The sequence below is a fragment of the Chrysemys picta genome, chromosome 9 (assembly GCF_011386835.1).
Source record: "Chrysemys picta bellii isolate R12L10 chromosome 9, ASM1138683v2, whole genome shotgun sequence".
NCBI lineage: Eukaryota > Metazoa > Chordata > Testudines > Emydidae > Chrysemys > Chrysemys picta.
In genome coordinates this window covers 24629149-24649245 of record NC_088799.1, presented here as the reverse complement: position 1 = coordinate 24649245, position 20097 = coordinate 24629149, and the positions used below count along the sequence as shown (strand labels likewise).

Genomic DNA, 20097 nt, shown 5'->3' with positions numbered 1-20097 from the left:
CCTGCCACCCAGAGCATTGTGCCAGCGGCGGAGCGAGTGGGCTGCAGGCAAGGGGGAACAGTAGGGGAGGGGCCAGGGGCTAGCCTCCTGGGCCAGGAGCTCGGGGACCGTGCAGGACGGTCCCATGGGACGGATGTGGCCCACAAGCTGTAGTTTGCCCACCCCTGGTCTAGATAATACTTAGTCCTGTCATCAGTGCAGGGGACTGGACTAGATGACCTCTCAAGGTCCCTTCCAGTCCTATGGTTCTATAAAGGAGACCAAAATATTCCCCCCCAGTTCCCATACACACACAAATTCAAATGTTGTCTATCCCATCTTCCAGGGAGATTCTGTGCAGGACTGGAGAAATAATAGGATTATGATATCTCAGGAACCAAGGAACTGAGACGTGATAGGATATATAATATATTTAGAACTATTTGTTTTTTGTTAGTGGTTATTTAACTCTAACACTGGACAAACTGTTGAAAGATTACTCTGTCAGAGATTCCACCCACCCATCTACCACCACCCACCTTTGTCAATTAAGCACAGAAAACTCCCACTCCACTTCTCTGGTCCAAGAACAACTCCAACAAAACTAAGGAAATATTTATGCTCCTGATATTTCGATGGTAAACGAGCAGGAGAAAAAGAGCTTTAAAAATACCTCTCAGACCTGGATACAGGATAAAGCAACAAAAAGGAAAAGGGGCACAAAACCACTTTCTTCCATCACAGGTCATCTTTAAAAGCTATAGCTATGAAGAGTATGTTTTAGAGCAGTGGTTCTCAACTGGGGGTACATAGAGGTCTTCCAGGGGGTACATCAACTCATCTAGATATTTGCCTAGTTTTACAACAGGCTACATAAGAGCACTAGTGAAGTCAGTACAAAATAAAATTTCATATAGACAAAATGAGAAAGTAAGCAATTTTTCAGTAATAGCGTGCTGTGGCATTTTTGAATTTTGATGTCTGATTTTATAAGCAAGTAGCTTTTAAGTGAGATGAAACTTGGGGTACACAAGACAAATCAGACTCCTGAAAGGGGTACAGTAGTCTGAAAAGGCTGAGACCCACTGGTTTACAGTAATAGTATAAAGAGTAGAATCTACCCCCCAACTGGGAAAGACCAATCTAATACTATAGGTATGTACTAGACAGATAGGGGAGCAGCCAGTATCTAACCACCATAATGTTACAGAGCATTCAGAAGTTCAGGCTTTGTTATTCTCACAATGTTTTTACAACACTGCAACTTCATTGATTTCAAAGTTAATCTTGATTAACATCATTGTAACAGTCCTTTAATTTTCTCCATCCATCCACAAGTTAGGGGAAGGGAAGTAGAACTGAAATTCTTTTAGGAATAATTTGAAGCTCAGAGAGATTGCCAAAATCCTTTCTGCCAATTTGGAAACATAGGGTCTTAGAAACACCCCACAACAACTGCTGTATGTAGTACAAGTGCATTTGCACTACCAATTTCTACTATTCAGTGGTGTACAATACCAGTTACCACCAAGTATGTATTTAAATTATCCTTTATTTGAAAAACAAACAAACAAAAAGAAGTATTTCAAGAAATGCTTTCATTGCAAAACAAAGTGAAATCCACAAAATAAATTTAAAAAAAACCCATTGAAATTGTAGCATCACATTATTGAAATAAGTCCAAAGATCTTCCAGTCTAAAGTTTCCATAAATCGTATTTTAATGATGAGCAAGGAAGTAACCATCTGGTGTCTTGTGAACAAATTTTAAGAGTCCCAGAACAGACATCATAAACTCAGAGACACAAGGTGGGTGAGGTAATATCTTTTCCTGGACCAACTTCTGTTGGTGGAAGGGACAAGCTTTCAAGTTTCACAGAGCTCTTCCTCAGGTTGAAGAACTCTGACACTCAAAAGCTCGTCCCTTCCACCAGCAGAAGTTGATCCAGGAAAAGATATTACCTCATCCACCTTGTCTCTCTCATATCCTGGGACCAACATAGCTACAGCATTACAAACAATAATAAATCCTTTAACAAAAATATTTTTTAAAACAATAGTTTTTCCATTTTAGCAAAATTGATTTGGAGGTAACTTTAAATAAAATCAGCCATTTGCAATGGTCCCTGGGCATCTTAGTTATGGTTCCAATGTAGTTTTGTTCCAGTTTAACAAGATTAATATTCACTTTAATTTACTTTAAACAATAATTTAAAATGGTAGTGTGTGTTTTATTTCTCTTGTATCATAAGCAAACTACATAGAATTATTAAATCTCCCCATTTAACAACATGTATCTCCAGGACAGTACACTTAATAGAAAAACATGTTTCTTGAAATATTCCAGCATACACATATATTATTGTTTTCGCAATAATAATTCAACAGTAACTGAATTTCATAATAAATTCATTCTTAACCAGAGTTCCTGGATATCAGCCAACTGCTGAAATTGCGTCTCCCCAGTGCTAAATTTGAAGAGGTTCATTTATGCAGTACATTCTACCAGCTTTCATTAAGAATTGTGTAAACAGTACAGAAGTAATCATAACCCACTAATGGTCCACTTTTATATCTTACAGTTCTTTATCTCAAATTACCAGTTGTAGGCTTCTTCAGAAAAAATCAGTACAGTAGACAATACCAATATGGTCCTGACATTTCAGATACAGTACAGAGTTCAGTCAAACTTATAAACCAAGGCAACAATAAAAAAAGTGTTCATGTTCCTGTATCAAGAACCTTTTAATGCTATGTAGAAGGTTCAAATTTAAAATGTTTCACACAATGGATTTCAGCCTCTTAGATCTAGTAACATGAACTAGAAGTTACCATGTATTATAGGATTTTCACTGGAAAAAATGTTCTTTGAAATTTGTATTAAATTTGAACATTTTACAACATTTCAATTAACTTGTAGTGGAAAAAAAAGTCAAGCTGAGTTCACAAAATATAAATCCTCTAAACCTGGATTTTTCATGATAGAATTACAAGGTAGAGACTTATATCAGAACAATATTTAATAAATTATAAAATATCACACACCCAACCATGTACAGACAGCCTTCAAAGCATCTCTTTGCCATAGCTTTAGATAATGTGCAAAATTGACGGGTCCTGCAAGATTCTGAGTATTCGTGCAAGATGCTGCAAACCCTCAACTCCTAGTCTTCAAATGGGAGTTGAAGGTGCTCAGCACCTTGCAGGATTGAATCCTAAAAAGTTGGTTGGATTAATGCAATAAGATCCATTCTGTTACATAGGCAGTGTAACAGCAGTTCTCAACATAGGGGTGGGGCCAGCAGCAAGTCTTCTTACTCATTCACAGTGCCACTCACTCAAATTTTGCTTGGCCACCCCTCAATCCTGAGGGAGGGCCAGGCCAAATTTGAATGAGTGGCATTACGACGACATGAGTGAGCAACATTGTGACCTGACACACAGGATTGCAGCCACTCAAATTCGGGTTGGCCACCCCTCCATCATGACAGAAAGTCATCTGGGGGCCAAATTTGAACAAGTCGCATTGTGACCTGGCATACAGGGTTGCAGCGCCCATTAGCACTCTTCGATGCTGACATTGATAAATACTGCCCTGAAAACTTTGTGGGTATTAAGGTTAAGGCTTTTACAAGGTTTCCTAGCCTATGCACAATTAGTCTGTTGATCTTGCTGTCTGATTTATGTAAAGTAGCATCTCCTTTATTAGAATCAATATATTAATAGCTCCAGTTCCATCCTGATTATATTAGAAAATCCCATTTTGTGAAGCGAGGCTTCAATATTAAAAAAGTTGGGGGGCGGAGGGGGCCTGGCTCATAAAAATTGAGAAACCCCAGTCTAACATCTCCCTGTTCTGTTTTATCAAGACTCGGGATCTCTACACCATCCTTTATCAGTCAGTTATATATTTATACCATATTTCAGATCACTGGGGTGTTTGTTTTCAGGTAGCTTTTAATGTAATTTCACAAAACTACAATGAAATATTACAACTTTGCAGAAAACTCGCTATTATTGGTAGATGACAAAAGTTGGTAATAGCCCTAATCTACTTGAGTTCTAGTTAAGAATAAAGTATTTCTAAGCAACTTGAGACACTAATTGTTAATTTAAAAAGAGGAAAAAGTTTAAATGCTTGTGAAAGGGTATTGGACTGACAGCATTATTATAATAATAATAAAAAAATCTCTTTACAAAATGGATACAAGAACATTCCCACGCTGCCCAACCAATGCACCTCAACGCTGTTCTGGAGAGATATCTAGAAACAAAGCAGATAACTTCAGTTTACATGGCCCATCAATCCTTCAGCTCTTTGCTGTGACTGCCAAACAAGAGTGCTTGATATTTATGACAAGACCACCTACCTACTAAGAAAGGGTCTGAGAACACCAACTTATTTGGCTGATATCCTTATTATAGACGATAAATGATAATGACTTTTGATCACTTCAATCCAGAACTAGATTCAGACTAATGAGTTAGATGTGCCCATGTCCAAAGATCACTAGTCATGATGCTCCCTAGGTATACTGGGGAAAAAAGTTTATTTACTTGGTGCCATAAAACATCTATTGACTAAGAGGCAATATATTTACCCATTTACATTATGCAATGTTTCCACATAATAGTACCTAGAATGTCCTTCACTTTCTCCAATTTCCCATTTAAATATTAAGTAGTAAGTTTTCTCATCATGCCAGTTGAAATCTGTGCACATCTAGATGTATTCCTCTTTATGAGAGAGAAAGCATGTACCATTAACAGGATCATTTAGCAATCTGCCACTCAAACGTTATAACTGCAGCATTTCCAATTTAAGCTATGTTAAAACACAGCACAAGATATTCCTTCATTTGACAGACCAGACATTGAAATTAGTTATTAAACTATGTCTTTTACCTAAAGAAAGTACATTTCAAATACATTACTTTGTTTTACTATTGATTTTGGTTTTAGGTTTTATTTAGAAATTGCAAAGTTGCTCTGATGATTAAGCTACTTCAAATACAAAATATTTTATTAATAAGAATCATCTTGGCACATGTAAAAACAGTAATACAGAATTGCAAAAGGAGGGCCAGCTGGAAAAATGTCTGCATTTAGTTGTATATATTCTGCAGTCCATAAGTTTTTGAAAAAGCAGGCAAAAAGTAAAAGCCATATTCAAGCCATTAAAGGACTTTTGGTCATGGCTGAAAACTGACAACTGCTTTTCTATGCTACTAAAGCTGGCAGTATGTTCTGTTTGCACTTATCCAGCAGAGAGCAATGGATTTAAATTAACCCAAATAATTTAAACTTTACCTTAAAGATTTTGGAAAATGAAAATATTTCATGCGAGAGCTGTGCTTTTATATTCAAGTCAGTAGGCTTGATTTCTTAATCAGTTATTTTAAGAGAATTAAGATACAGATAATATGCTATTGTTAAACTGGACCAACACACTGCAGCAAGAGGAAACTGGAGACATAGCTGGAGTTCTGAACTCAATTCTGCACTTCTGTGTTCTCTGATGACATCCAGCCAAATGCAAGCCTATTTTTTTTATTGTGGGTGAGGGTGGCAAGAGGGGTGGAAGGAGGTAGGGGAGCAATCTTTGGTACTCAAACAAACCAACCAACCCACCCACCCTTCTCTCCCAACTGTTACCAATAATCTTTTACTCCCCAGATCTGAATAAAAACCCGACCATTATGTTTAATCCTAAATCAATTAGAATCAAGAATTAATGTTAATTTATGTCAGCAAAAAAATTATTTTCTTTAAAAATATTAAAAGCACACAAGACAGGTGGAACATCTGATATTTAATTGAGTATTATAGAGAATCAGATATTAACCTATCACCTTTAAAAAGGTATTTTTAATATTATTCAATTGAAGTAATGATGTATAACATACCTCCAACAAAATACACAAGTGCCTTTTCATTGGATATACAGCACGCTGTGCATAACTAAGGCACTCAAGAAACTAATTCATCTGCTGATAATGAATGTAGCAAGCAAATCTCAATTAGAAAGTACCAGTTTATGAGTTTTTGAAGGAATTGTTATAGATGATGTTTGTACAGTTAGTTACAACCTATTTCTTAACCGGTTAATGTGCTGTAATGAGCAATTTTATCATCACCACAGACTACATCTTTCAAAGGCACTGAATGTCTTTTGTTCACCCTTCTCTTTAGACTATACATAAATGTTTATGACTTCTCACTCATTTTTTAATCTGTATGTTCTCACGTAATACAAGAACTACACAGCCAGTCACATTTCTCCCTCACAAATGCAAACAGAACCCAGTAAGGATTATGCCAGCTTTTATTATTTTGAAGCTTAGCCTTTAACACACAAAAGCTTCAACACTCGATCTGACCCTTCAACACTCAAGGCTTACTAAGGGCACTGTGCAGCACTCATCACATAAATCCCACCTCATACTACTTTTACTGCAAAAAAAAAAAAAAAAAACTGATCTACTTTTTGAAACAAAGTGCCTTGAAACAAGAGACAATAAATTAAAAACCTTTCAAATCTATAAAAAAATATTGTTTCTTATAAATCTTTAAAGCTTATAAAAGCCAGAAAATACATTTAAAAGAGGCTTTTAAACACATTGTTTCAACCATTGAAGTGTGGTTGTGGTCAGGAAAGTGATAAGAAAATGACATGTGTGTTCTACATTTACTCTTCCTCAATCACTGCTATTTTATATATGCTTAGTTTACAAATTAAATATTCTTTTAAATTACAGCACTCCCAAGGCCAACTTGTTAATTGATCAAGCCAAAATTGTTTCTGCTTAACTTTCTTTTTTTAAAAAGAGAACACAACTTAGCTGAAAATGCTGATTTTGATATATACATATGGAACAGTTTGCTCCTCTATAGCTACTGCACTGCAATTTAAGTGTTGCTGGTCTAAACAGATAAAGGCAGCCATGACTCTGAAGCTAGAGGACATAAATGTGTAGTACAAACTTGCCATTTTTGAGAATTACTTTTCTGACCTTAACTAGATTTTCACATAGAGCAAATGGTATTACATACACAAATGCCACTTTTAGTGGTCTTAGTTTTCCCAACCATTTGGCATTTTAAAAATATGTATACTCCTGTTTAATGAGTATGAAATGTCTCTGCACTAAAACTAAGCTCTAAAGACTTGCTAGTTCCATCCAGTATTTAAATTACATCAATTGGTCCTCTTGCATTTCCATGAAGATTGTCCTTCATCTTGCAGCTTTTTAAGTTTTGGCCCAAGAAGGAACCACCAGACAAATCCCAGAGCAACGCATATTATGGATTCTACATAATAACCATCCAGGGTCGTAACACAAGAGCCACCAAGTTTTGTACAGAGCTGTGAGAGAAACAAACATATTTATTAAACAATTGAAACATTTGACCAGTATTTCTTTACAGTGAGACAAGTGCTTAACATTCAAATATAGAAAGGATTTTGCTGTTATCTAACTATATTTTATATAAGCACACATTTTAGATGCCCAATTATGCTACCCTTCATAGTTGCCTTTTCCCCTCCCGTACCCCCTCTACCCTGCAAAAAAAAAAAAAAAAAAAAAAAAAAAAAAAAAAAAAAAAAACCATTAGTTTCTTGGCCAAGAAGGAAAACAGGATCAGGACAGGAAAACGAGCCACACAGAGAGGTATATCTTCCCCAATACAATAAAGTATCTACACCAAGACTCATGCAGAGTCAGTGCTGCTTCCAGCAGCAGCAACTGCCACAGTTATCGGTGTTCCCTCCTCCAGAGTAGGGTCACAGAGGGCAGCCACAGGCTGGCATTCAATGTGAACATGAGTACAAGGAACACAGAGGGGAAACCTTAGTCAGAGAATCCCTCTTTATGGGGCAGTGAGCTAACCATGAGTAACAACTATGATCTTCTCAGCTGGGGGCTTCATTACCCACAGATCTTTGGATTCCACTTCATTATTCACTCCCTCCTCTTGGATGGTCAACAACCCTGCAGAGTTTATTAAATTGCCTTCTCTCCTCGTGTGCTTTTGATGATGGGAGCATATGGGCCTTGGGGATCAATTCAGTAACCAAAAAAAACCCACCAAAAACCACTATGTCCAGCTTGTGCATTGCATACAGATGGAAAAATTGCAATCAGTATTCCAAAGCCCATGAAAAATGTTCATATTTCAGAAGCCTAGACTCATTTTTAGAAGTCAAACTCTTGCATTATACTGTATTACAGACCTCTTATTATACTGTCTGCAGATCTACAACATGATGTATTCATTTTGTCTACAACTATTGTTGGTATCTATGGCTATGCCTATGGAGCACACCTTTTAAAAAAACCACTTCTCTCCCTCTCCCTCCCCCTCCCCAAAAAAGCGTTTATAGTGCAAATTCAGTGCAGTCACTATGCATTTAACAGGAATGAGAAAGTACTGAAACCAAACTCCCTTCTCTGAAGTGCTGTCCAGACCGGCAACATGTGATCAGGGAAGCAAAAGGAAGCGATACAAATGGGGGAGACGTAGAAACAGACTGGAGGAGGAAGAGATTCACTCACCTACTTCAGGGAGGAGGGCGAGAGGATGGGAGATCTAATTAGTAACAGGAATGAAGAGAGGTATACCCAGGAATCTCAGATTTCTCAGAGCTGGAATCAATTTTTTCCAGAATGGAGAGTTACTCTGGTTCAAAGAAATCCTGCTTTGCTCCATACCTATTGTTTGGATCCAATATTTATATCCCTAGAATGCTTTGTGAAATTGGTATGCTTCTACAGCCCAAACAGTATTCTAAATACATAAGAGCATTCTATGGTGAAGTTTGAGCCATGAGCAAAAAACCCAAGGGTTTGACTAAAGCAAGTGAGTTACAAGATACCAGTTATTTCTTGCTTCAGCAAAGACGTGAATTTGAAGTCCTCATTTCCCCAAATTTTTTTAGCTGTGCTTATGCTGTTTTGCTCTACTCTGTGTGCAGTAGCACAGCGTGTTCTATTCTACAGAACATCCATGAGAGCATTAGAGAGAGTGGGAGTGGAGCCAATTTCACTGCCCTAGAAGCAGCGAAACATCAAATGGTCAGGAAGAAGGGATGTTCAAAAATGGGGGGAGTAAAGAAAAAGGCAAATTAGAAAGAATCAGAAGGTGATAAAACAGAAAACCCACTGAGGAGGAAAAAGGGGAAAAGAAATATGGGGGGATGGGGGGAGAAATATCCTGCCAAAAATAAATAAAAAGCACCTAATCACAACATTCCAAACTGTAAAAAATCCTGGTCCACCCAGGCTTGAGGGGTGCAACCACATCCTCTGTACTCCTGCTACTAATCCAGTCTTTCACCGCATCCCTGAGAAGTCTCCTCCCCCTCCCCTATAAAGAAAGAAGTAAACATCCTGAAGATGTAGTTTTCTAACAGGACCATATGTGTGTGTTTAATAACTGAACAGTAGAAAAAAAAAATCAAACTTCATATTAGTGGAAGTTCAATATAAAAAGCAACTGGACCTGGGTGGGGATAGGGTCCAGAGTGACCTAGACAAATTGGAGGATTGGGCCAGAAGAAATCTGATGAGATTCAACAAGGATAAGTGCAGAATCCTGCACTTAGGACGGAAGAATCCCATGCACCGCTACAGGCTGGGGACTGACTGGCTAAGCAGCCGTTCTGCAGAAAAGGACCTGGGGATTACAGTGAATGAGAAGCTGGATATGAGTCAGTAGTGTGCACTTGTTGCCAAGAAGGCTAACGGCATATTAGGCTGCATTAGTAGGAGCCAGCAGATCGAGGGAAGTGATTATTCCCCTCTATTCAGCACTGGTGAGACCACATCTGGAGTATTGTGTCCAGTTTTGGGCCCCCCACTACAGAAAGGATGTGGACAAATTGGAGAGAGTCCAGTGGAGGGCAACGAAAATGATCAGGGGGCTGGGGCACATGGCTTACAAGGAGAGGCTGAGGGAACTGAGGTTATTTAGTCTGCAGAAAAGATTTTTGATAGCAGCCTTCAACTACCTAAAGGGGGGTTCCAATGAGGATGGAGGTCAGCTGTTCTCAGTGCTGGCAGATGACAGAACAAGGAACAATGGTCTCAAGTTGCAGTGGGGGAGGTCTAGGTTGAATATTAGGAATCACTATTTCACTAGGAGGGTGGTGAAGCACTGAAATGGGTTACCTAGGGACGTGGTGGAATCTCCATCCTTAGAGGTTTTTAAGGCCTGGCTTGACAAAGCCCTGGCTGGAATGATTTAGCCGGTGTTGGTCCTGCCTTGAGCAGGGGGTTGGACTAGATGACCTCCTGGGGTCTCTTCAAACCCTCATCTTCTATGATTCTCTGAGACATTTTGAAGGCCTTTGAATGTGCAAGACACAGTAAGAGAAACCATTATTAAAATATTTAGACAACATCAAAGTGGAGACCATCACACTTTCCAAACTTACTTCCGCAGCAGCTGTAGTTCCACAACTCTGTTCCTGTGCGCCTATACACTCTTTCACTGTAAGCGGATCAACAAGCCAAAGAGCTACCGTGGCGGGCCAGTTTCCTCCCAGATTCGACACAGTATTTAGAAGTGTCATATATGTTCCTCCAATCAGTGGATCACTAACTTTGGCATTGAAAGCCATTATAGCAACATACATGCTGTACAATGTAATCTGATGGGGGAAAATAATAAAATTGATTCAATTATTCTTAACTGTTTTTAATCTACAAACAAATTACTTGAAATATAGTAACATTTATTTTATATTATTGCAGTTCTTCTTCTAGAGATCTGTGCAGTTAATCACTAGAAAAGTTTCTTTGTGGTCAGGATTTGTCTGCATTCAACAACAGGAGGAAATCTTGCTATTTGCTTTGGCTCAGACATATGTAGACCCAGCCTCAGATATTTTGGAGTTATCTGTGGTCAGGATTTGTCTGCATTCAACAACAGGAGGAAATCTTGCTATTTGCTTTGGCTCAGACATATGTAGACCCAGCCTCAGATATTTTGGAGTTATACCTGAAATCTATTTCAGATGACAGATCAAATTGAATATGCTTTAATAAATTTAAGGTTGTCAGATTATTTCAAAGAGAGTTCACAAACACTGGCCCCGTTTCAAAGCACACTGAAGTCAACAGGCTTTGTATTCAACCCATTGTGCTATTCCTAACAGTCAATAAAATGCAACTTTATATGCTTTTTAGGGCAGGGATCTCACATTAATTTCTGTGTACTTTTATGGAACTACGTGATCATCGTGTTGGTCAGACTCAAAGGCAAATGGTTCCCCCGACTCCCATTCAAATGGGTTTCTTTAGCTCACTTTCAGAAAAATAATTTCTGGAGAAAAAAAGCTGAGCTAGCAAATAAAAGTGTGGCAGAAAGTTTCTGATGCACCACACTAGAGCAAAGAGAAATCCTATGAGCAGGCTGATTGATCTGTTCTACTGTATGGGTTTGGTTATTCAGTTAACTCCATCTCATAATCCTATTTATTAGTTAACTCCATTTTATAACTTTATTTCAATCTCCCATTATAAGAGCGCCAGTATAATTAAGATGAGGACAAAGCCAGATAATTATATTTTTTACAAGAGAATGAATTATAAAGATAGTCCACTCATGCCCCCTGCAGAAAAATTCTATCTTTATGACAACAAAACGTAGCAACTTGTTACCTGATGTAAAGCATAACTCAGCAACACCACAATATAGTAATAGATAGGAAATCCTCCTTCATGTTGTACTTTAGGAGTCCACCAAACCAAAAGAGCAAATCCCAAGCCTATCAGTAACCTGTAACAAAAGGGAAGAGCCTTTAATTCTAGCTTCTGAATTTAAATATGTGGGCATGAATCACTGCATAACTTGGAAAACCTACAGCATTCATGTGTGAGCAAAGATGCTTTTTAAAATAGTTAGTGACATGAATCAATGTATCTGAAAGATTATAGTAAAAATCTATTTAAAATATACCTAAAATGATTACAAGATAGACACAAACTGTTTTTAAATTCATTTGACTACATATAAATATAAAAGCAACTGAAGTTGTAAACATTTCATACTAAGCTAGTTTTGCTTGGCAGTAAATGGTATAGCTAAGGTTATGGAAAGTCTCCAGAAATAACCCTCTCCATTTTCAAATGCTCATTACTTTCAGAAAAGTTCTCTTTTGGGTGAAAACAACCCACAATTTAGCTAAGGGTCTGTCTGTTTTTTTAAATTTGGAGCAAAAACTATTTACTCACTTTTGAGTTATTCAAGAGCAAGAGATACCTTTTTTAAACTGCAGAAAAAAAAGAGTAAGACTTTTATACATGTATATCCTGAAAAAATATGCAGAAAATTGAAATTTTGGTATTTATCAAATTACTGAATACACAATATTGCTCTTAGTTGCATAGATGAGGTTTGTGCTGTTGCATCACTGTGGAGATCCATTTGTTTGACAGTGCTGCAACCATGGAAGTACACAGTGAAATCAGCAGAATCTAATTCCCTTTTTCTAAAATGTAAAAAGGTATCAACAACTAGACTACAGTGTGACAATTTTAGACATTTAGGAGACATAAAATGCAAACGTTAAGTTTCTCATCTTTGATGCCCCCATATTGCATAAACAGGCTGACAACCGTTTCCCTTATTCTCACAACTGAACCCAATGAGGTATATGGGACTACTAGCATGAGTATATCAAGTAGGATTTAGCAGATGAAATATTTTGGATTACTAGTTATGGGCCAGATTTTGCCATCCTTACACTGAGAAGTACCTTGCTATACAAATACAGCCACTGACTTTAGTGAAAAAAATTGGAGAGTAAGGTACTACTTGAGTAAGGGTGGAAGAATATCACTCTGTACTGCCAGATGTACATCTTGCTTAAAGCAAAAAAAGCACAATTCTGATTTCAAATATACATGCCCAACACTAACTGGCTTCAACAGAAGTTGCACAGATGTATTGGAGGGAAAAATTGGGCCCTGAAATGTGGGCAAGTTTACTATGAGAATCTTAACTTGCCTATTTCTTTATGTCTGTATGTTTGAAAAGTACAACCTTCATATTATTTTTATTTATTCAGACTATACAATTCACATACATTGTATAAACATGGAAAGTAAAAATCTATCATCTACTTTTTTACCTAAAAGGCATAGCTTTGTAAAATGTGTTCAGTGGCTGTGGACCTGCTGTGTATTTGCTGATGATCAGAGGCAATATTATCTGTAAAGGTACTATTGGAACAGCTAGTAGAGCTAAGTGTTCTTTAGGTACTCCTTCTTCCACCAATTTAAGTCCTGTTACTGCATCCGCTGCTGAGAAGCCAACCTGCAATGTAAGTTATAAAGAGAATAAAAACCTGAAAGCCAATGACAAACTTTGCTAGACTATCAAAATTACATTTCTCCAAATATTAATCCTGAGTAGGTTTGTTACTTAAAATGAACTACAATTTGCCTTTTTTTCCCCTATAGTTCACTTCCAAATATAGATCCAGTCCTGTTGCAAATTCTGCATGGGAGGACTTCTGCACTTGCACACTGCTCGTTGTAGTATCAAGGCCATACTGAGGAAGTTAAAAGCAGCAACAAATTTCCTGGTCATATGAATGCTGCAGGTAACAATGAAGACTATCAATATAAAACTGTGGAAACCTACATTGCATAATTTTGTTTGCCACAGAAATTAAATCTACAGTGCCACAGAATTCCAAAGACCCTACAAATACCCAAGTATTCTCCAAATTGCAGATTAGATTTTAGAATTCCAAATTAGAGGAAACAGCCTCATCAATATACAGGAGATACAATCAGAAGTTCACACAAAACCCAAAGAAAATCGTGTTGCAACTCTAATTTTAAAAAATGTCTTTACATATTATAAACAATGTACCCAATTCATATCAAAACATTAAAAACAGGAGGTTTAGATGCAAGTCTTTTGTACAACTCTACTCAAAAACATGTATTATGCACACTTCAGATAATTTGCAACATGTAAACTGTGAAAAAAAATCCCTTTTCTACCATGAAAGGTGAATACAGTTTGAAAACATGGCCCACAGGTTATCAACTATTATTCATAAGTATATTTACTCACTTTTGCTGTTAAAATCAGGACACAGAAAGTAAGAACTGCTGGCATTCTTACTATCGAGAAGAGCAGTTTGTATGTATCAGTGATGCCTTTTGTTTCTTCTTTTGATGGTGTTACTTCCTTGTTTTCCTTTTTCAAGAGGGCCACTAAAGTAGTAGTTATTAAGAAGACAGCTCCCCAGAAAAATAGGAAATCTGAAATTAAATTACCTTATCATAATTCAAATATATCACTGTCTACATTGTTAATTAGGAGCTCAATATGGGAAATTGACTTATTCTTCAAGAATATACACAGATACCTAGTAAACAGTAGTAATAGTAAATGGGAATTACAATCATACCAATCATGAGTAGCAATAGCATTAAAACTCATGTAACCCCCAAAACGGACATAAAACATTCCTAAATCTGTCACTGTTTGTTCTCCACTTTACCTGGAGGGAAAATGGCAAACTGGTGTCATTACAGGGATGTTTTGTATATTTTTGTTAGTTCAGTGAGCATGTTGGGGAGAAGAAAGTGGGATAAAAGTGAAATTAAAATATAAGCTTTTAAGGAATTTTAAATGTATATACAGCCTTTTATCCTAGAAGAGCTCAAAATACTTTAAGGAAAAAGTACTGTGTAGTGGTTAGAGAACAGAATGGGAAAATGAGAATTCTGAACGTCATTCTTGGTTCTATCACTGACATTAGCTCAAGGATACACAGTATAACTTCTCTGTGCCTCAGTTCTACACCAACAAAATGAGGATTATATTTACCTATATCACAAAGATTTAAGTTTAAAGTGCATAAGATCCACAGATGAAAGATGGTACAAAACAGTCAATTAAAAAGTCACTATACTATAATACTTGCACTGTCATTGGAGGGGGAATTATATTAATAGATTTTGTTTTAGAAGGAAGGAAGATTGGTAACTTTCTGAATTATTAAAACAATCAAGTACTGTAAATTAATTCACCTAGGATGATATTCTGTACTGTGCCTCTCAGAGGTGTAGGATAGACAGGGAAAAGGGTAAGGCAGCCTTAAGCCACCCTTATGTCCTCCTGATTCCTGACAACTCCAAGGGCCAGAGAGGCCCCTGACATATAACTAGCCAGTACAAAGCATGAAGGACCTAGAGAGCACATCTTTACCACATCTTAGTATTTCTCGGTCAGAGGGGAGAGAAGAAGGTAATTTAAACTGTTTTCTCCTATTTGCTGCTTCCATAATGCTTCAAATATTTCAATAAAATAGAAAAAGCCATGTGGTTTGACAAGCCAGCATTGTTGATTTAGTTAGTTAACTTCCTAGATTCCTCCTCCTCCAGAAAAAAACATAGGGACCTCAAATGATCTTTTATATGATGTAAAGTATCAGTTTTCATTGTGCAGGCACAACAACTTGACAGCATGTACAAAAACTGCACTGTGGTAATAGTGCAAAAAGGTGCCACAGGGCAGAGAGTCGCTACTGCAGTGATAACAGACCAATTTACTAGGATTGAGATAATGCTCAAAGCTATAATCACAAAGATATTCCTATTTTATACACATGCTTCTAATCAAGTCAATACTCTCAATTTGCACCAGCTGCAGTGATTAGTTTAGCTAAGAAAAGTATGCAGAAAAACAAAAAAAATCAATGAACTGTTAATTAAGATTGGAAAGCTTAAATATAACTTGGTAAAAGTAACATATCCTTCCATCCAAAATGTCCACTGCTGATCAGTATGCAGATGGGGAAAAATGTGAAAAATCTTTTTAAAAATATCACTTAAAGGCTAATAAGCCTGTATTTAGGAGAGCATATAAATGAATTACACTCAGTGACAATATTCCATGATGATAAAAGTTCAGTGAAACATATTGGGACAATTAAGTAGTTATTAATCTAATCATCCTTATGAATCCTATTATACAGTCATTAAAATTATGTCCAACCAATAAATGACTACGGTTTCTTGCTAGTGCAAACATTTAAGACATTGATTACTTCCAAGTAAGTACACTAATGAAAGAAGTATTATTTCTAAACCTAACTTAGTGTAAATTTTATTTTGATGAGAGATTGAACATTAAGAAATGTAAATTTCCCTAGCTGATGATTAAGTGTATCCACGTAACTTGCCTTTCCCACCATCATCCAATTTAGCATTCAAGGACAAGTTGAACAGGTTTGGTTATTTTCTTTATGAATGCTTCCGTAATAGTCACAGATCTCTTTTGTAAATAATACGGTTCATGTAAACTAAGATGACCTGAACAATGTGGGTATGTGGAGCAGAACTGAACCTCCTTAACAAAGCAGGAGCACACAACCTTATTCAGCAACTCTTGGAAGGAGAACAACCTGTCAAAAAATCATGGTGGAAGGAGCCAGAAAACTGGGGAAACAAGGAAGCTGCAGGGTGGAAAACAACAGAGTGCCAAACCATGGAAATGTAGTTCCATTTGGTAAGTGTACACACAAGCCTGTTGGCATGTATGCAACACCCAGAGCAGTACTGTCACTATAGGATAGTATTTTTCCTATATAAATTAGCATTCATTAACTTTAAATAAATAAATAACCATGAGAATTTCAGTGCCTGGGTAAGGGACCAGCTCAACACTCTGCAGACTGACATCCCCCATTTATCCATAGAACACAGACAGCACGAACCTCTGTTAACTCTTAATTGGAAAGCCCATCCCTAGAGGAAAGTTAAGGTTCTTTAGCCTCTCTGCTGAGGCTGCCAGATGGGGTGCCAAATGTGGTGGTGGTTTTGTGATATAGCAACAAATGAAAAGTGACTATCCAACTCAAATAGCCAACCCATGTTAAAAGTTTCAGTTCACTACCAACCAGGGCCACACTGGACTAGTGACCTGGAACAGTTCCCAATTCTGATCCTCTGAGCTATCCAAGTTCCTTGGAAAATTTAGTTGCCAATGGTCAAGCTTGTCACAGCACATACAAAACATCTATGCTTTAACAACTTCTGAAATTCCTGGTCAACATACATAATAAATGCAGCCTACATATATCCAATAACAAAAACACAGAGCCTAGTGACTGACAATACCATTGGCTGTTATATAATGATTCAGGGATACTCTGTTTTGCAGGAAGAAGGAGGAGTTGTTGTTTTTTAAAAGACATGTAGTTATTTACGTTTCCACTAATATGGCTTGAAAGATTCTTAGCATATCTAGTCCTGAACATTTATATTTTTGGGGCTACCATAAAAGGAATAACAGTGTTCATGCAAATGCAATATGATTTATAATCCTGAGAAAGAACAGCAAGAAAGAAAAAGATTGTTTGTCTAGAAGAGGATCAGCTCAAAATAGCCTCAAATTATTTTGATCTAAACAGAATAAACCTTTAAAATTCAAAGTAGTGCTGACTTGACAGCTCTGAAAACTGAGGGCTGGTCTACACTGGGGGGGGGGGGGGGGGGGGGGGGGGAATCGATCCAAGATACGCAACTTCAGCTACGCGAATAGTGTAGTTGAAGTTGACGTATCTTGGATCGAATTACCTGGGGTCCACACGGCGCGGGATTGACGGCCGCAGCTCCCCCGTCGGCTGCGCTACCGCCGCTTGCTCTGGTGGAGTTCCGGAGTCGACGGTGAGCGCGTTCAGGGATCGATATATCGCGTCTTAACAAGACGCGATATATCGATCCCGGATAAATCAATTGCTACCCGCCGATATGGCGGGGAGTGAAGACATACCCTGAAATTCCTCTATACTCAAAACATTTTGCATGCCTTAACCCTGAGCTAGAAAGATAATCTCTAAATTTAAGGGGTAGTGACCTTCCCTCTTAGCCTCTTTACAGAGATTGCCAATTGCACTCATTTATCCACTGGGACCTAGATTAAGACCCCACATTTCACCTAGACCAAACAATTTCCAGTCATTTTCAACCTGAATAACATTCAAACCTTTAAAACAAACCGAGATCGAAGGTTCCAAAATCCATTACCACTATCATGATTTGAATTTCAATATAGTATAGATGATACCTGAAAGGGTAACAATTCCTTTGGGTTGAGGTTGAAACCGCAAATATTTGTTACAGAAGGAGGCAGATTCAAGGGCCAAGAACAAGACATTTCCCAAAAAATAACCAGCTGTTTGGCCAACAGAGTTACAAGTGGAAGCATAGCCCACATTTTCCCGTGACAACATAGTCAGTGCCCAGCCATCCACAGCAATGTCCTGTGTGGCGGCCAGGAACTCAAACAAAAAGAAAGTCATGGTGAGGGCCACCACATCAGGACTCTTGCCCTCTACATCGCCTAACAGGAAGTCTACCTGTGTGGACAGGTACATCATAAAAAACCCCAGGATGTACTGAGTGGGCACAAGCCAGGACTTGCGGCGGCCAAAGCTCTTGAAATAGACTGCATCCACCAATGGGGCCCAGAGCAGCTTGAGACTGAAAGGCCAAAAGACAAAGCTGAAAAAAGCCTGGTCCTTATAGCTGACATTCTTGCTCTGTAAGATGAGTGGGATGCTGCCTGCCAGCCCCAATGGGATACCCTGTAGTACATAGAGAAAAAGGAGGAGCAGGATACTACCCAGTTCTGCCCGATATCCCCGGGGCACCATGTAGGATGGTGAGTTATGCTCCTGGAGCAGTGCCTCTGTGTCATCTTCTCCTAGTCTTTCAGTGTGATTATCCATGTACATAGCTGGTGGTGGCGGCTTGATCTCCATGTCCACGGACTGGTGGTAGCTGCCAGGCCGGCGCTGCCGGCTGCTGTCCTTGTAAGAGATGGTTGGGCTCATGTTGCACACGAAGTCCGGATTTTTTTTGGACAGGGGATCCACTGTTCCCCAACAATCTTACAATGGCAAAGAGCAGCTCCTGCCCACTGCAAGTCACTTGGGACGCTAATTCCCAGCTCTGCCCACCGCAGGATGGGTATACGCAACTCTCCTCGCGCCCCGACACAGGCTTTCAAGGCAGGGGGCTGCTCAGCTTTCCCCACCACAGAGCAGGGGAGTTTCAGTGCCCGCTGCTCGCCAGGCTTGGGGGGATCAAGTCTTCACTCCGTGGGTCACCGCTTTCGTGGCGAGAAGGCACAGGAAGTTCAGCTCTTCCCCTTGCCGGGAAATGTATGCGCTGCGAGGGGGCCACCGCTCCGCCGGGGGGCGGGGGAAAGAGGTCGGTCAGCGACTACGCGCGGGGGGGGGTATCGCTCCCCTTTACGGCTCCTCTCGCCTAACGCGGGGTCTTCGCGGAGAAGTCGCCCCTCTCCGGTCCGGCACCGACCACTTGCTGTTCACCAAGACCCCCCGGGTGCTATCAATGGGCTTCAGCGCAGTACTTCCGGCTCCCCTGCCCGGTTGGGTCCGTCCTGTAATGGCTCCCCCGGAAATACTCGCCAGCACAAAGCTTCCTCCGAGGGGAAAAAAGCGGAAATCTCGCGTCTGCCGCGCCTAGCAGGCGTGGTCCCATCCCATTGGTGGGGAGGCGGGTGACGTTTGGGTCAAACGAGGCCGCTCTGTGAACAGCGCTGCCTCTGGCCGTCTGCTGGAACTACTCTCCGCTCTGCGGCAGCGCCCCCGCCGGCCTCTCTAGGAACCATTGCAGCTCTGCATCTTGTCCGCTCAGCTACCAGTGGGACTTTCCTGCTCTCGCACGGGCTGCCACCATACATCCCCAGCTTCCAACTCCGCCATTCTGGGGATCCCACCCTTCTCCCTCCCACAGCTAGAGACCTTCTTAACTCTTACTCCAGCCTTCCTCAAGGCTTCCCCCCAACATGTCCTGCAGCTGCACATACCCCTACCAGCTGCTCCCTGTCCAAGGCCTTTCTCTGCCCTGGCTTCTTTAATATCCTGCAGTCCCCACTCTTGAGGCCTCTGTTTTCTCATGGTCTATCGTGGCCGTGGGTACCTCTGCCTACCCACCTGTCCCTTACTTATCCCATTATTTGGGGGGTGAGTAGCTGGCCTTGTCCCTTTTTCAAGGGATTGTAAAAAGAACAGGAGTATTTGTGGCATCTTAGAGACTAACAAATTTATTAGAGCATA

At 39.3% G+C, this 20097-nt stretch overlaps 1 protein-coding gene across 2 annotated transcripts; it reads right to left on the bottom strand.

Moving 5' to 3' along the window:
- Positions 1-3917: 3917 nt before the first annotated feature.
- On the bottom strand, positions 3918-19549 carry SLC33A1 (solute carrier family 33 member 1). 2 transcript variants are annotated; one of them, XR_010590596.1, is made up of 6 exons: positions 18078-19549; positions 14073-14263; positions 13117-13301; positions 11645-11762; positions 10417-10880; positions 3918-7344 (listed from the first exon to the last, which is right to left on the bottom strand). XR_010590596.1 is itself a non-coding variant. In XM_005286972.5 (6 exons), exons 1-6 carry the CDS (start codon positions 18844-18846, stop codon positions 7177-7179), a joined length of 1647 nt encoding a protein of 548 aa, XP_005287029.2. In that variant the 5' UTR covers positions 18847-19549; the 3' UTR covers positions 3918-7176. The 2 variants fall into 2 exon arrangements, 1 of the variants encoding a protein (XP_005287029.2); XM_005286972.5 differs by having other exon boundaries at positions 10417-10632.
- Between the last annotated feature and the right edge of the window lie 548 nt (positions 19550-20097).

Excerpts from the sequence above, each read along its gene's own strand:
- SLC33A1 (XM_005286972.5), bottom strand. The coding sequence starts at position 18,846 with ATGAGCCCAACCATCTCTTACAAGGACAGCAGCCGGCAGCGCCGGCCT. Across the intron at positions 10,633-11,644 it reads TGAGTTATGCTTTACATCAG|ATTACATTGTACAGCATGTA; the intron begins GTAACAAGTTGC and ends TTCCCCCATCAG. Across the intron at positions 7,345-10,416 it reads GAACTACAGCTGCTGCGGAA|CTCTGTACAAAACTTGGTGG; the intron begins GTAAGTTTGGAA and ends TTTCTCTCACAG.